Raw genomic sequence first — 18,240 nt, 5'->3', positions numbered from 1 at the left:
AGATGGGCCCACACAAGTCTCTGCAGGGGGAAAGGCACTCAAAGTCCGTGGATCTGTTATGCCCGTGCCTAGGCAAAGGCGCTGTGCCTACCCTGGGTTCCTGGCTTAGGGGAGCCAGCAGTTTATTTTTTCCCATTTGTTAATTTGTTCACTCTCCAAGGCTGGGAGAATGGCTCCGGGCATGTGACGGATCCTACTTCCGGTCCATGGGGCTCGTCAACTGCTGAAGCCGGTCCGGGACCCAGTGCAGAGCAGGGAGCGGGGAGGTAAACTGGAGAGATGTTTTTCCCTAAGGGGGGTGTTTTTGATCCACGTGGTATGCCATACGCAAGTACTTATCTTTCGCTGATTGAGGACTGCTTCTCACTGGTTCTGGGTGGCTGAGTAGACTCTGGCACTGGGTCTCTCTCAGTGCAGAAAACACACCTCCCAAGCACTACTGCTTTCCTGCCTCACCTCTCACCCATGAGCTGATCAGGCCTGAAGGGCTCAGGCTCTTGCCGGGTCATGTCTGGCAACTCCTCGCTGCTTCCGAACCGTCTCTTCCTCCCCCTGCTACTCAGTCAGGTTCCTCAACTTTGCCTTAGATGTTCAGGGCTCCTAGATTGTCATATATAATCAATTCAATTGTTTTTTCAGGTCTTTGTTGTAAGAAGGTCCACCGGAAGTGTCTGACTACTTTGCCATCTTGGCCTTGTCTCTCCTTCCTGATTTTTTGAAGAGTTTTGTATATTAGTCTTTTGAATTCTACCTCTGGTAGTTCCAAGAAGTTCTCTTCCTCCGGAAGGTTTTTTGATCATTTGTTTTGGTGGCTTGCTTGAGCCATCATGGTCTGCCTCTTTATGTGATTTGATGTTGACTGTTGTCTCCGAGCCATCAATAAGTTATTGTATCTATGTATTTTATGTTTGCTTAGTGTGTCCTAGCTTGTTTTGATATGCCCAAATAGGCTGGTCGTGTGAGCTAGTTTGATTATTGGCATCTTTGAAGCTCTCACGTCCTGTCTCCAGATGGCTAGAGCTGTTACTAGGTATGTAGGTCCAAGAGTCCATTTACTTTTCTTGTGTGGGTTCAGCTCAAGTGTCCAGGTCATTGGTTACCAAGTGTATGGTGCAGGCTCTCACCTACCGTCCTAGACAGGCAGGGGTGATTTGAGTAGACACAGGTATCTGGCTGCAGTAGGGGGTCATGCACTGATCAAGGCAGAGGGCTGACTGCTGCCCCTGAGTGTCTGGGTGGAAGGCATGTCCCTGTTCCATAGAATGCATAGGTAGATGGGTTCTGTAGCCAGATTATTGGCACCCAGTACTGTTGGTTGTAAGGACTGGGAGTCACCACTTATTCTTGGACCCCTGTCACGGGTGGCTTGGTGGTGTGAGTGGAGCCACCAGTCCTCAGGCCCCTGATGTGGGTAGGCGAGGACCCTGCTTAATGGGCAGGGTGGTGTCAAATGTCACGAATCTGCTACTCCCCCTTATAGCAGATACAGATGAAAATATGCTTCAGGTATATACCCTGTTGTACTGTGCTAATGAGGGCCTACACTGCTGAAATGGGCCCACACAGGTCTATGCAATGGTGGAAGGCATTCAAAGTCCATGGACCCCTTATGCCTGTGCCTAGGCAAAGGGGCTGTGCCTGCCCTAAGTTCCAGGCTTAGGGGAGCTGGCAGATTATTTTTTCCTGTTTGTTTATTTGTTCCCTCTCCAAAGCTGGGAGAATGGCTCAGGGTAGGCGACAGGTCCTACTTCCAGTCCAGGGAGCACAGCAACCTCTGAAGCTGGAACCAGGACCTGGAGCAGAGCAGGGAGGGAGCAGGTAAATGGGAGAGAGGTATTTCCCAAAAGGAGGATTTTTTTTTTTTTTTGATTCACATGGTAGGTTAGATGCTTGTACTTATCCTTCGCTGATTGAGCGCCGTTTCTCGCTGGTTCTGGAGGTTTGAGCTGACTCTCCGTTGCGTGGTCTCTCCTTACGTGGAAAACGCGTCGTAAGCGCCACTACTTGCCTTGCCGCTTGCACCAGCCAACCCAGCCTGCAGGGTGCTGGTTCCCACCAGGTCAGGTCTGGAAACTCCTTGCTGCTTCTGAACCATCTCTCCCTCCTCCTGCCACTCAGTCAGATTCCTCAACTTTGTCTTTGATGTTCAGGGCTCCTAGATTGTCATATATAATCAATTCACTTGTTTTTTGGGGTCTTTGTTGTAAGAGGGACCACAGGAAACATCTAACTACTCTGCCATCTTGGCCCTGCCCCTCTATGCTAATTTTTTTTTAGAGCAACATGTGAAAAAAAAATTGGCACAGTGGTGCTTATGAAAATACCTCATGGGGGGACGGTGCAGTTGGCAAACAAACGTAGAAGGTGTGCAAAAATATGGTACTAGTTGAGAGGTTGGTGGTTTGATTCTACTCAGAGGTGCCTCAGAAGACAGACCTGGTGATCTGATTCTGAAAGGTCACAGCCTCAAAAACCCCATGGAGCAGTTCTACTCTGCATACATAAGGTTGCCATGAGTTGGAATCGACTCGACAGCAATTAACAATAACAAAAACAGTATATTTGAACAGATGATTAACGTACATGATACAAATTTTTAAAAAATTCACAAGGGTATATGGTAAAAAAAATAATACTCTCATCCCTAACCCCCAGTCCTCCAGTTCCTCTCTCCCTAGATGATCCCTGTTTCTTATATGTTCCATTTATTTATTCTCTTCATTCAGTTAATACTAATTGAGAATTTACTGTGACCTAGACATACGGATATAATAGTGAACAAAAACAGAAGGAAAAAAAACAACCAAACAAAAAAAACCAACCAAACAAAAAAAAACCCCTGCTCCCATGAGGCTTACATTTCAGAGGTATTTCTGGAATGCAACTGTGTATGCAAATCTATCCATCTCTGAGAGAGAATACAGTAGTTAAGAGCAAAACTCTGAGGTCAGATTGCCAAGTATTCCAGCTCCACTGCCTGATGGATGTGTGTCCCCTCATTAGTAAAATGGAGAAAGATAACAGTACCTACTTTACAGGGTTGTTGGGAGAATTAAAAGAGTTAATGTAAAAGAAATGCTTAGAACAGTGCAAAGCATAGAGTAAATGTTCAGTAAGTGTTAGCTGTGCTTGTTTTCACGTTTATATACGTTTTTCTCCTTTACAGAAATGGTAGCGTGCTATGCACCCTGTTTCTCACCTAGTATTTTTTACTTAGTATATAAGAGATTGCTCCAAATCAGTATATAGAGAACTTCTTGGTTTTTTTAAGGATTTCATAGTATTGCATTATTATGATGTAATTGAGTTTATTCAACCAGTCTCCTGTTGGTGGAATTAAGCTGTTTCCAGTTTTTCTTGTGTTTTCAAAGCTACAGTGTACAAGGATAGTTATATGTCTTTATGCAACCATAAAGATGTATCTGGAGAATAATTTCCTAGATGAGGAATTGGGCATTTTAAATTTTGATACACACTGCCAAATTACATCCCCAGAGATTATGCCAATCTTACCTACAAAGTATGAGAATGCTTGTTTAGTCCCACTCTTTGCCACTACCAAGATAAGTACTATTTTAAAAGATTGTATAATATCCCATCGTCATGGACATATAATAATTTATCTTTCTTTGTTTTCCCAGTTTTTTTGCTATAACTATAGTTTAGGGTCGCTATGAGTCGGAATCCACTTGACAGCAACGGGTTTGGTTTTTTTTTTTTTTTTTTTTTGGTTTATAGTGTTATAGGAGCCCTGGTGTCACAGTGGTTAAGCATTTGGCTGCTAACCAAAAGTCTAGCAGTTCAAATCCATCAGCCGCTCCTTGGAAACCTTATGGGGCAGTTCTACTCTGTCCTATAGGGTCACTATGAATTAGAATTGACTCCATGGCCGTGTGTGTGGTTTTGACACTATTATAACAAACACCTTTGTATATAAATATTGGTATTTATGAGTCAGAACCATGCCAACGGGTTTATGAGGATTTACTTAGGCCATCATTCTAGAAGGAGAATTAAAGGGTATGCGTTTTTAAATGCTCTTGATCTCCCCTGTGTTTTTACTATGGAAAACATTTGTCACTTTAGTAGCCTCTGGCTAGGGGGTGGGAAGATTGCCAAGGTTTAGGGATAACTGGCTTTTCCATTATAGAGAAAATGAATTTACTGAGGTCACCTGGGCTCTCACTTGTTGGCTCTGTGGGTGAGGAAGTAACCTGGATAAAGTTATGCAGCCTCATCCTAGCCAAATCCCAGCATTGCCTTTGCCACTCTCTGCTACTGTTTTATAGGAAAGACTCTTGAAGTGCAGACCTACCCCTGAGAAAGTGTTCTGTACTTCTGGAATAACCACAGCTCCTGGCTGAGCTTTTTTGTGTTCTTTTTCATAGTCCTCATTGTCTTCATCCTCCATGACAGTCCTGAGAGTTTAACAAAAGGCAGAGAATCACTCAATTAGCAGCCATCACAACAGTCTTCAGTCTTCCCCTCCCGCCTTGAACCCTTCCCAAGGAATAAGTGGAAGTTCTCATTCAACAGATGCCTTTCTCTAAAGGTCAGCTGGTCAGTGCTCTGTTACCCCTGCCTGCCCCCAACATGTAGTCAAAAACTCCTAGGACACTGAGTTGGTCAGTTCTCTCTGGGGCCCAGCTCTTCTTCCCTGTCCTCTTGAGTCCATGTTTGACTTACAGAAAGTCCTAGGAAGCCCTAGCAATTCTCCAGACAACGTGGATATGTCTTAAATGCTCAATGTCAAGTTTCATCATTCTGGAGGATATAATGTTTGGCAAATTGCCTCATCCTTTTCTACTTGCTATTCTTGGCCTGAACCTGGATGCAGATCTTGGGCAGACGGAGCAGGCGATGTGGGAGGAAGAGTTCAGGCCCCCAAGACTCTGGAGGCTCTGACCTCCTGAAAGCAGAGACGATGTCCCTTCCTGGGTATCCCAGATGCTCAGCCCACGGTCTAACACACAGAAGCCACTCATTAAACTGTTACCAATGGATGGCTGAATGAATAAATGAGGGATGAGTACTGAGAATGTAAGTCAGTGTAGAGAAAAGCTATTAAAACAAAACCAACCAAACAAAAAGCCTATGCTGGCTTTACACCTGCACTTACTTAACAAAATCACTTAAATCAATCCCGGAGGAATCCAGTGCAGCTGGGACTGCTGGTGAGCTTGCAGATGCTGAGGTTGCTGGGATGGAATCCACCTGGGACAGGCGGGCACTGTAGAGCTTCCTCAGCCATTGCACAAACCTACAAAGGCACACAAGACACAGGCACATATCAGCTTCTGCCAATCAGTGCCTGTGTGGGCTCTCAGTTTCTAAGGCCAAGCTGCAAATCCTAGACTAGGCAGGTCTACAAGGTACTGCCTTATACTCTCCCTTAGACTAGCCTTCCTCTCCCCATTCTTCAAATCTTAGCTGAGGTTTCACTTTCTCCTAGAAACTTTCCTGACCACCCTCTCCCAGTCTGGGTCCGGTGTCCCTCCTTGAGCACCCCACAGCCCCCTAGGATGCCCCTTCTCAAGCTTATTTTTCCAATCTCTGCTAGACTGTGAGCTCCCTGAGAACTGGTATTGTGGCATGGCGTAAGCACTCATCCATGTTCATGAATGAATGAGTTACCAGGGATCCTGCTCCCAGAAAACCAGTGGCCAGGGCCAGGTCTAGGGTGAGGTAAGTAAGGTGCTCACTCTCAAGGCCTTTGCATGACCTTGCCTCCTAAAATGTTGAGTCCTAGGTGCCTTGCTTGTCTCACTCAAGTCCTGGCCCTGCCAGTGAGTTTTGCCACAATGAAGTTCTCTGAGCACAAGGACAGCTGGTGCTGAAGCCCATATGTCCAGCTTTCACTGATTAGAGAAGCCTTGTTGTTGTTAGGTGCCGTCGAGTCGATTCCGACTCATAGTGACCCTATGCACAACAGAACGAAACACTGCACCTGGTCCTGCACCATCCTTACAATCATTGCTATTGTTTGAGCCCATTATTGCAGTCACGGTGTCAATCCATCTTATTGAGGGTCTTCCTCCTTTTTGCTGATCCTCTGTTTTACCAAGCATGATGTCCTTCTCCAGGGACTGGTCCCTCCTGATAACATGTCCAAAGCATGTGACACAAAGTCTCGCCATCCTTGCTTCTAATGAGCTTTCTGGCTGTACTTCTTCCAAGACAGATTTGTTCATTCTCCTGTAACTTCATGGTATATTCAGTATTCTTCATCAATACCATAATTCAAAGGCATCAATTCTTCTTTGGTCTTCCTTATTCATTGTCCAGCTTTCAAATGCTTATGAGGTGACTGAAAAAACCATGGCTTGGGTCAGGTGCACCTCAGTCCTTAGAGAATCCTTGGGACATCACAAAGGCCAAGGTAGGGGTCACCCCTATTCCTCTTGTTCCCCCTCAGGGACAAAGTGGCTTTGACTGGACTCCCTCCTCCCCCCGCAAAGCCCGCTATCTTAGTTTCAACCTGATTTCACTTATATATTCATTCTAGCTCCATGTGCATTCTACTTTTTCTCAGAGTTTCAGTGGAAATGCCATCTCTTATATGAAGTTCCCATCACTGTCCCATCTCCCCAGTGGAAGAAATCTCCCCTCCCTCTGAAGTTTCACAGCATTTCATCTGCATTTCTTTTAGGATCCTGTTCACTAAACTGTGCCATTTCCTAAACTTCAAGCATTCCACTACCACCTTTGAGATTCTTGTCATATTAAGTATCACCTAATAAATCAATTTTATTGAGGGATAATTGACATACAGAATATACTCTTTTAAATATACAGTTTGATGAGTTTTGAAAAATGTACATACCTGTGCAATCACCACCACAATTAAGATACAAAATACTTCCATCATTCTAAAAATTTCACTTGGACCCTTTCCTAGTCAATTCCCCTACCCTGGCTACAGGCAAAACACTCATCTGCTTTATATCACCATAGATCAGATTTGCCTATAGTTTCATATAAATGAATCATAAATATGTACTCTTTTGTGTCTGACTTCTTTTGCTCAGCATAATGTTTTTGAGATTTATCCATGTTGGTGATGTAGCTATCGTCTGTTCTTTTTTTAATACTAAGCAGTATCCCACAGTGTGGAATACCACAGCGTGTTTATCCATCCTCCTGGTAATGGACACCTGCACTGTTTCCAGCTTTTGGATATTATGGATAAAGTTGCTATGAACATTTGTGTACTAGTCTTTGTGTAGACATACATTTTCATTTTTCTTGGGTAATTTCCTAGAAGCAGAATTGCTGGGTTATCTGGTGTGTTTAACCTTATAAGAAACAGTTTTCCAAAGTGGTTGTACCATCTCACATTCCCACTCACAGTGTATAAGCATTCTGGTTGGTCCGCATCCTCACCCATACCTGGTATTCAGTTTAATTTTAGCCGTTCAAGTGAGTGTGTAGTGGTACATTGCTGTGTTCATTAATAGCCTTTTTTTTAAAGGAAAGCTCTGTGTCATTATTAGAAATGAAAAACCAGTATTACCTACTAAATTTAGGGAAAAAAATCAATAGAATGGAAAAAATCAGTTATTATTTTCTCACCAGGAGAAGGTTCTGAGCTGAGCACTGCTTATTCTTTTTAAGAAGAGAAATTAGTTCACTTTCCACTTGGGCAAACACCAGGCTAGAACCATCTGTGGCCAGGCTTACTACCCCAAGAACTGTGCACTCTTGTTTCCTCTTTGTAGCCCCCACAGCACAGGGTCTTACACACAGGGCATGAGCACAATATATGTTTGAAAGAGTGAATGGGTGGATGGACGGATGGTTGGTTGGTTGGTGGAATGAGAACAGGAAAAGCAGCATGCAGAGTAATTTGGTGATTCTGCACCCCACCTCTAGCCTCACCACAACCTGAGATGGCCTCAGAGAAATGTGGAAAAGCTCTTTTCACCTTTTTCCACAAGCTTCTATCTGGCTTGTTCCAGACCAGATGTCTCTAGCTAACTTTACCTCAGACTGGAATCACACCATTCTAGGCAAAGGATCCATGTTGGGCTGGGTGCTGGAGAATCTTCTGGGAAATGTGTTAAAACACAGATTCCTGAACCTTGTCCTTGGGGAAATTCTGCCTCAGCAGGTCTCAGGCAGGGTCCAGGAGTTTGATTTTTAACAATCTTCCCAGGTGATTCTGATGAACAGCCAGATTTAGGGCCCACTATGGGTAGGAATGGTAACATGTCAGCTTAGGACTGGAGGTGATAATTATTATGCGGTTACTGCTACAGTCTTACCAGCTAAGGACAGTGAAAACCAGCAGAGAAAAAATTCTGAGCACTTATTAAATCACCCCAGGTCAGCAGAGACACCTGGGGAGACTGTCAGATTGCTACCCCATGTAACAGCACTCTTTCATCTCACATTTGCACCCCCTGGGATGTTGTGCTGGATGAAAAAAAAAAGCATATGGGGAAATCTGTAAAGGAAAAGTACAAAGCTGTGGACAGCTTGCATACCTGAGGAAAACAACACCTTAGCTGACAATGATACCTGAACAATTGGGAAGTGAGAGGTCTCTGGAAACAAACAAGAGGAGAGGGGTAAAGAGTCTTACTGCTAACAGGCTGAGCTGCAGGAGACAGGGAAACCTTTATCACTATGAAGGTTTTAACTTATCATTAAAATGGAAAACCTGCTAAAAAACAGTGAAACAGAACATTGGTGGAGTTTTTTTGCATCAGATTTCATTTTACTCCTAGGAACAGATGATAACTTTCCTGTTATGCTGACCCAAACAGGATTAGATTCAGTTATTTTTAAAAGAGAGTGCATAGCAAACAAGGAAAATCAATATTGCTCCAATTCCAGTGCTACCCATGTCGGAATCACTGGAGGAGCCAAGAAAGAAACAACCCCTTCAGCTGTGACAGAGTTGCGTGAATGTCAGACACTTTCCCTCTTCCTATTTTATTTTCAACTCTTGGGTAAGTCAGGATCAATACAATTTTCTGCGGTGCAAATTAAAAAAAATCCACCATGCTTATTTCCTGTTCTCCCTTCACTGGAGGTAGCATTGTGTCAAAATAAGACCCCAAAGAACATGTTTGTGTTTCAGTTAATATTTGGTGAGGTAGTTCAGATAATATTTGGAGATCGAAGTCTGTATATTGGACATCGCTGAAGTCTATGCAGTGCAGTCGAGGTCTTGAAAAAAATTGTGGCAGCTTTCAGTAGACACAATGACTTATAATTTGTTGATTCATTAGACCAGGATTCTGGGAAAGTCTGCTACAGAGGGTGAAAACAGTCACTGGCAGGATAAAAAGGCTCTGCAGATGTGTTTTGTTTGGCTCCTATGCTGTTTAATGTGCATTAAAATTAATGACAGTAGCAGACAGGTCCCCTTTACCAGGACGATACACCCATCCCCCTGATGCTGTGGATATTGGAGAACAGCTCACACCTGCACCCTCCTCTGGAGCAGTCCTCTTGCCTGATGGGAGCTGCCTCATCCACTCTGAGCTGTCTGAGAGATTATGCCCTCCTTCCTGTTAATGGGCAACCTATAGCCAAGGACTAATTAATACAGGTGAGGGCAATAAAAGCCCAGCCCCTTGTCTCTGAGTGGGACAATCTCTGTGATGCAATTCACGCTCCAGAGTTCCCCATGGGACCAGGCTAGGCACTCCTTCCGAAATCACATCTTTCCCTGGCTTCTCTCCTTGCCCTACTTTGCTTCTCTTTTAGGTTCTCCTAAGAGCACCAACCCTCATCCCACTCAATAAATCACCAGCTCAAGAATCATCATCTCAGCTCTGCTTCTAGGAAATCCATTTAAGACAATTGCCAGCAATTAAAATTTGAGACTTTGCATAAAAATCCAGATTTCTGGTTTCTTTTAAAATGTCAAAAGACATGCAAATACTGAACCTATATTTTCACATAGCAATACTTAGTTTGTCACAGCCTCCACCGTTCCCTGTGATTCTTACCCATGGCTCCATTTTACTCATGCATGCTATCTATTGGGCTCCTGCAGGCATCTGAATATGGAGTACCACCTCTACTACATGCATGGCTCTGTACTAGGAAATTAAGGGACCCTCAAAGCGTATAAGTTGTCTCTGCTACCCAGAAACTCACCATCTAGTTGGGGAGACAAGACATACAAAATACACAGGTAAGCAATGGTGCAAAGCACCATGTATAGGGAAGTAAATAGGCTGGTGATGGGGTCCTTCCCTGCAGAATCTGGGATGTGGACATTGCTTGACAAAGGGCCATCCAGCCAGGCTTTGGCTCCATGCTCGGTGACAGTGCCTGTGACTAACTGCCTATCACTGCCCAGTGCCATGGTGGGGCTCTCAGTGAAGGAGCCTGTCCTCTTCTAGCCAGTGAAGGGCATGTGGTGACCCAAAGCCAGGTCAGCCAGACTCATTCCTAGGATTCTGAATGTTGAACTGAGGGACATGGGGACCAAAAAGCATTTTGGAAAAATTCAGTCATCCCAGCAACAGCACTCTGATGAGCCTGTGGATTAGTTCCTGCTGCAAAGACTGGAGGCTGCCTCGGTTTCCTGACCAGTACTGAGTGTGGCCCGATGGTTAAGAGCACAGGCCCTGTAGCCAGATTGCCTAGGTTTGAATCTTAGCTCTACCACTGTAACCTTAGTTAAACTACTTTCCCTCTCTGCTTCAGTTTCCTTATCTGTAAAATGGGAATAAAATAGACCCAACTAACTAAATTGTGAAGACTGAGTGAGTTAGACACCCAAAGTGCTTAGAGCTGGGACTTATACGTAGCAAGTATTCAGTACACGGTAGCTACTTCAGGCCTTTCTTTTGAATCTGTGAGAAGTGTGATTTCCTTTCAATAATTCCTTTACTGATTTAGTTAACCTGAGTCAGTTTCTGTTGCTTGCAACCCAAGAACCTTAACTGATGCAGTGGCTGAAAGAGTGTTACAGGTAAGAGATGCTGTACCACTTGAGAGAAGGAATTGTTTAGTAGATTTGAGAATGATTGGGAGAGGCCTCCTGAGGGACCTATGTGTCCATGTGTTGGACATGGATGGCGTGTGTTTTGTTAAGGGCAGCAGCTATGGAGGGGCAGGCAAACTTCCAGAGGTTCTTCTGGGTAGACGCTTTGCCCAGGGCAGGACTTGGACATACTGACACACAGAACCTCATCCTCCACTTCTCACTGTCATCTGAAATTCCTCAAGAGGTTGTCATAGTGATACGTGTCCATTCCAGAAGCTGAAACTTGTTCCCCTGGTGAACAACCTAACCCCTCACCATCTTACTGTGGAGCATTAGGAAAAGCTTTGACTTTTCGAACACTGAAAAATCAGAATATCTGGGTTCAAGTCCCAGCCACTTATTAGCTGCATAACCTTGTGTAAAAAACTTAGCCTCATTGAACCTGTTTCCTCATCTATTTAAAAAAAAAGGCATTCTCTTCCTTTTTCTCTCCCCCTTGCCCCTTCTTCCTTTCCTTTCTTCCTCTGGTCTGCACATCACAAACCTGCTCCAAATTAGATAGCCCCTGACTCCTGTTTCTAAAGGGAGAAGAATATAACAATTGCTTTAAATAATATTATAAATGGACAAATTCCGGAGCTCCACAAGGCAAAAGGAGCCCTGGTGGAGCAGTGGTTAAGAGCTACAGCTGCTAACCAAAAGGTTGGCAGTTCAAATACACCAGATGTTCCTTGGAAGCCCTATGGGGCAGTTCTACTCTGTCCTCTAGGGTTGCTATGAGTCTGAATCGACTCAACAGCAACAGGTTTGGTTTTTTTGGTTTTACCAAGCAGAAATACAAAGTCTCTGCCACATTACCATATTTATTGTCCTAGCTTGGGTTTGTGGTCCTCCCATATTGGGAAGCAAATAACAGACAGAAACAGCTGGGGCTGGCTCAGTGCCTTCTTTACCAGCACATTCTAGCTCTGCCACATAAGAAGGGGAAGCAAACTACAGACACATGCCCATTGTAGAAAACAGCCTGCCTTAGCCCTTTGACATTATTATGTTCCAGAATGCTTCCAACTGGCCACCTGTGCTAAGGAAGAAGTTGGTGAAAGATAACTGAGATAGTTGAAACTGAAGTTACTCAGACCTTAGGAGATAAAAGCCGTATTTTTAAAGGTTCTCAAAAGAGGAACAGTGGTGCTCACTGTGGGATGCCAATCGGAATCATCTGAGAAACATTAAGAAGTACAGATGCCTAAGTCTCAGCTGCAGAGATTCTTATTTACTTGGCATCAGGATATTTAAAAGCTCCCAACATAATTCTAATGTATGTCCGAGGCTGAGAACCACTAACTTAGAAGGTGGTGTCAAGAAGGTCACAAAGAATGGCAGTAAAACAAGTGTATCAAGCAAGTGTCCTAATAACTTTAGCCAGCACTAAATCATCGATTACTTTTTGTTGTTGTTGCCAGGTGCTGTCGAGTCAGTTCACTTATTCTCTACCACGTATGATGTTAAGCACTTTAAAAGCACTGCCTCACTGAATCATCACAACAGCTTGATGATGTCGGTACTATATTATCCCTAGTCTTCAGAAAACAAAACCAGGCCCTAAGAGCAAGTAAGTGGCTGAGCTAAATTAACCTGACTCCAAAGCTCATGCTTTTAACAACTTTGATGGAAACTCTAGCCAATCAACAGGCGAGAGAGTCTCCTTGGTTACTTCATGCCATATCATGTGTGATGGTTAAGGTTGTGTGTCAACTTGGCTGGGCCATGATTCTCAGTGGTTTTGCAGTTATGATGTAGTTTGGTAGCTATGTAATGATGTAATCACCTCCATAATGAGATCTGATATAATGTAATCACCTTCATGATCTGTTATGAGCAGCCCATCAGTTGAAAGGGAGCTTCCTTGGAGGTGTGGCCTGCATCCAATATAGGAGGACTTTCTGGCAAAGTTCCTTGATTTTTGCTCACTCTGGATCTTGCAGCTGGCTCCTGGTTTGTCTGACCTCCTGTTCTTGAGCTAGCAGCTTACCTGCCAATCTTGGGATTCGTCATCCTCTGCAGCCTGTGAGCCGGAGGCCTGCTCTCTGACCTGCCAATCTTGGGTTCACCAGTCCCTGCAGCTATGTGAGTCAGGAGAGGCCTCCAGCCTGACCCACGGACTTGGGACTTTTCAGCCTCTACAACCGTGTGAACTACTTCCTGGATCTAAATCTCTCTTTATATTTATATGCTTCACTGGTTTTGCTTCTCTAGAGAATCCCCCCTAAGACATTTGGTACCAGGAGTGGGGTGCTTCTCTAACAGATACCTACATTGTGTAAGCAGTTTTGGAATTGAGTAATGAGTAGAGGCTGGAAGAGTTTTAAAGTGCCTAATAGTAAAAGCCTAGGTTACCCTGAAGAGACTGTTGGTGGTATTATGGACATCAAAGACAATTCTGGTGAGGGCTCAGAAGGAAGTGAGGAGAGCTGTAACACCAGGAGATGGCTCAGACAGTGCGAAGCAGCAGCAGAGAAACAGCAGTAGTAGAACCAGGAGACCGGTGTGAGATGGTGTGGGAGCCAAACCACAGAGCAAGAGAGTTGAGTGTCTTCCAGCTCAGGTTTACTGGTGGAGTGAGGTACCTCCAGGCACTTATCAGTAGAGCTGAAGAGCTTTCTAACACTTTTCTGAGTTGGGCAGATGCCAGGCTGGCCCAAGAGGCCCAAAGGGCCAAGGAACCAGGAAGCAGAAGCCGGAGAGATCACAAACACAGGAAGCAGAGCTGCCTCAGTCTCAAAGGGAAGGGCCATGATTGCTGGGGTCTTAATGGGTGGAACCACGGTCTGCTGGGTCTCAAAGGGCAGGGCCACGGGCTCCTAGGTTTCAAAGAGTCAGATCTTCATCAACTCAGTTCCAGAGTGTGGGGCTGCCATTCACAAGTACCAGTGAGATGGGGCCAGATCCACTTCCCAAAGCTGAGGGGGTGGGGCTGCCATGCCCAAGGGGCAGAAGAACGGGGCCTGCTGAGGCTAAGGGGGTAGGGTCACCACTCAGACAGACCAGGAGAATGGAACCGTCCAAATCTGAAGGAGCAGAGTTGCCATCCCAATGGGCCTGGAAGGCTGAGCTGAAGCCCAGGGCCGAGGGGCCTCTACCCAGAATCCGGAGGGTGCGGCTAACACCCAGAGTCTGGAGGGCAGGGCCATTGCCTAAATGGTCTCAGAGAACAGAGGATTATTTTCAAGCCTTGAGAGCTAATGTAATGTGTTCTACTGACTTGCTTGGTGCCTGTTATCTCTTCTTTCCCTCCAGTTTCTTCCATTTGTAATGGAAATGTCTACTATGTGCCTGTTCCAGCATTGTACTTTGGAAGCAGATAACTTGTATTCTAGATTTCACAGATGAAGAGGAATTTTTGCATTTTGGACTTGGAGTTGGTTTAAGACTTTTGCTATGATATGATGGGGTGAATGTGTTTTACATGTGGCAAGGACATTAATTTTGGGGGTACACAATTCAATCCTTAACACCATGCTGATCGCAACAACTCACAAAGCAGACTTTTTCATTTAAAAAATAAATGGAACCCACAACCTAAGGAATATACAATATAGTGTCTAGAACCTTTTTTTTGAAAAAGAAAGACCCATCATGATAGTAACTTATATAAAGAAAATCAAGACACTGATGTCCTTGCTTGAATTGACTTCCCAGAAAGAGCTTTTCTACTAGGTAAGTAGCAGAATGTGACCAAATCTATCTTGAAGCTCTCCAGAGGGAACTCTGTACGAAATGGCCAATTCTATAAAAGCTCCAGAAGGTGTCCCCACTGCTACATGCTCTCAGAAAGGCTGCCAAGCAGGTAAACTTGAAATCTCCCTTATAATCAGCTTCAAAGCTCTTTAGAAATGCTTTCAAAATGGGATGTTTTTTAAGTTGATCTCTTTTAATGTTTTGGCCTTCAGTAGATGTAGCTGGTTTGGGGGAGTTTTAATTAATATAAGCCTATAGATAAATCAAACGAATTGTTATAAAGAATCAGATTACTAAATGAACCAAGCAGAACTCAGGTTCTGCTATGCACTGACACTTCTCAGTGATTTCTTTAGGAGGCAACTTAGCTCGCACCAAATCTCTAAAAGGCTAATGCCTTCCACTAATATTAGAGACATTGGGAAAATGCCTTAAAAAGAATGAATCTATAATAAGGTAACTAGTCCTTCTATAATAATATAAAAACAAGAAAAAAAATGTATAACACTCAAAACTGAAATAAAGGAAACAGTAAGGTCTTACTCCTAACCCGTTTATCTAGAGGGTAACAGATACGTATATCAGGAAATTGATCTAAATTGAACTGCAAATACAATCAGATTATATGGTCCCTATCATGGTGATGGAGCCCTGGAGGCACAGTTGTTAAGACCTATGGTTGCTAACCAAAAAGGTCGGCAGTTTGAATCTACCAGCTGCTCCTTGAAAACCCTATGGTGCAGTTCTACTGTGTCCTATAGGGTTGCTATGAGTCAGAATTGACTCAATGGCAATGGTTTGGTTTTTCATGGTGATAATTTAAAAATTACTGACTTTCCAGAGAGGCAGTTTCAGTTAAATGATGATGCCAAAACCCAGCTTACATTGGGTTGGGGAATGCATAAGGGTAATTAATGTATTCTGTTTTCTTATGTTGCTTGGAGGCACACAGTTGGTACCTACGACAACAAGAGATGGAGGGAAGGGCTTTTGGAGATGTGCAGTGCTTGTACTGAGGTTAAAGGATCAGAGAGTTTGAAGATATTAAGAGAAAGAGGAGATTATTGATAGAGAGAAGCACAGATGGAGAGCTTTGCCTTGTAAAGGAAGTGATGTTATTTTCTGTAACTTTGAAATCATTCAAGAAGATAAATAAAAAATAAAAAAGGAAAGGTTCATCTTCCTCTTGAGTCAGAGGTAAGGAAATGGGATGATGAAAGCTGTAGTCTGAAGAAAAGTAATCTCCGGTGTGAGTAAAGAGAATGGGCTGGAGCCTGGGGAGACCAGAGGGAAGAAAGTCACCCAGAAGAATGTGGTAGGAATCCGGGAGGGAGGTATGTCTGGATAAGAAGATCCAGGAAAGCTGAAAGGAAGGACCAATCCAGGAAACTGTTGAAGAAGAAATGGTGGAACATACTGACCAAGTGGGTACTGGAGAGAGAAAGACACATGGAAAGACAACGCACAATCAGACAGGCTAGGAGGCTGGGCATAGCCTTGGGAATGTTCATGATCAACTTTACCAGCAAATGACAAATTGCTTTCCAAAGAGGTGGTATCAGTTTACACTCCCATCAGCAATGTATGAGTTTCTATTCTTTCACATCCTCAACAACACTGGTATGGTTCTATTTAATTTTAGCCAATCTGATGGGTATGCAATGGTATCTAGTTGTTTTAATTTGCATTTCTGAAATTACTAATAGGTGGTATATCTTTATTAACCATTAATACTTCCTCTTCTGTGAAATACTTGTTCATATTTACTACCCATTTTTTCTATTGAGCTATATGTCTTTTTCTTTACAGGCATTCGTTATATATTATGTATACTAATCCTTTGAAAGTAATATTGTATTGCTAACACCTTCTCCCAGGTGAGACGAATCTGGCAAAGTATAATAAGATAGTACATTATGACCAGTCCTTGACTTGTCTTTTCATTATTTTTATGGTGTCTTCTGATGAGCAAAATTTCTCAAATTTAATGCAGAAATAATGAATATTTTCATTATGGCTTTGTGCTTTTTGTATATTATTTAAGAAATCTTTATTCAGAGATCATAAAGGCATTATCCTAAGTTAAAAAAAAATTTTGACTTTCGCATTTGTATCTTTAACCCATTTAGGATTACTTTTTGTAGAGCATGTATCTAGGGATCCATTTTTGCTTTTTTCTATATAGATAGTTGATTGTTCCCAGGTCATTTACTGAATAAGCCGTTCCTTCTCTTTTGTTCTACAATTTCAACACTCATGTTTCCATACATTTATGGGTCTCTTTATGGGCTCTCTATTCCATTCCTTTAGTCTATATGTCTATCTGTGCATCAATATCACACTTCAAAAATTATTATAATAAGGTTTGATATCTGGTAGAAAGATGTTCCAGTTTGGAGAGGCTAGGCTAGTCTTGTCCTTTTGCAATTCCATATAATTTAAATCAACCTGTTGGAATTTTTATTGGGATTGCATTGAAATTATAGATCATTTTGGGAAGACATCATTACCAAACTGAGTCTTGTAAACTTAATGAACACAATGTTGTATCACCATTTATTTAGGTCTTCTTTAATGCCTTTTAATAAAATTATTTTATACATAAATATTTTGCAGATTATTTTTATTTATTTACTTTTTTGCTTGCAGGTTATTTTTAGATATTTAAGTAAATTTTTTTATTGCTCTTTTTCTATTTGTTGCTGATATATGGAAGTGCAATAGACTTTTATAGCTTACCTTCATCCATTATCCTCACTAATTCTTTCACTAATTCTAACAGTCTGTAGATTATTCTGGATTTCTATGTAAGTAATTATAACATGCAGAAATTTCCAGCCACTTCATTTACCACTCTCTGACTCATAGGCTTCTGCTACCATAGCCTTTTTATTCTTCAACTGTTTCTCTCTGTATTTACTGATTTTTAAATTTTTTATTACACTCACATTCCTTGGACCTTAATCTGTGGAGACTTCTATTAGCTCATCCATGCCTTAACAACATTTAAATTGGTATTTCAGCTCACCACATTACTGGAAATAGAACTGTTCCCTTTTTTTGTTTGTTTGTTTTAGGAATTCCTTCTTCTCAGTTAAGGTAGCCACTTTCTTCTGATTTTCTTTTTTTACAGTGTCTCTCAGCGTCCTTTGTTAAGTCCTCCAATTTTGCCTACCCTTATACAAAAGTTCAATTCTTGGTCTTTTTAGAGTGACAAAACATTAACATACAAATGCTAACACCATCCTGAAAGTACAGATTATCCTGGTATCTCTAGCACTTTATCTGTAAAGTGAAAGGGCAAAGACTAAGGAAGACAATCGGGTACCTACCAAACTTCATGGATATTCTCATTGGACCAAGAAGAACTCAGATTAGCTAGAATTTTCACCCTTATCTTTACCATTTCTTGGCCCTTTCAGAAGTTCTTAAATGGACAGATGGGGCTATGGGCCACAGGGCTGTACTGTGTCGTGAGGAACTAAGGTTGTATGACAGAGATTTACAAACCTGTGTAATTTTTTTTAAACGCATTCCTAAAGTCCTGTTTA

At 42.7% G+C, this 18,240-nt stretch overlaps 1 protein-coding gene across 1 annotated transcript in view; it reads right to left on the bottom strand.

The window, feature by feature from the left end:
- Nucleotides 1–18,240, bottom strand: part of HYDIN (HYDIN axonemal central pair apparatus protein) — a 359,230-nt gene that overhangs the window by 154,674 nt on the left and 186,316 nt on the right. Inside the window, exons 22-23 of the mRNA XM_004387835.2 lie at nucleotides 5,120–5,260; nucleotides 4,337–4,418 (exon numbers count right to left, since the gene is read on the bottom strand). Of these exons, the coding sequence (XP_004387892.1) occupies nucleotides 4,337–4,418; nucleotides 5,120–5,260 (223 nt within the window). The remainder of the gene's footprint in view (nucleotides 1–4,336; nucleotides 4,419–5,119; nucleotides 5,261–18,240) is intronic.

Source organism: Trichechus manatus, unplaced genomic scaffold (genome assembly GCF_000243295.1).
Source record: "Trichechus manatus latirostris isolate Lorelei unplaced genomic scaffold, TriManLat1.0 scaffold00194, whole genome shotgun sequence".
Taxonomy (NCBI): domain Eukaryota; kingdom Metazoa; phylum Chordata; class Mammalia; order Sirenia; family Trichechidae; genus Trichechus; species Trichechus manatus.
Note: the sequence above shows the minus strand (reverse complement) of the source record. Positions and strands in the feature narration are given on the sequence as shown.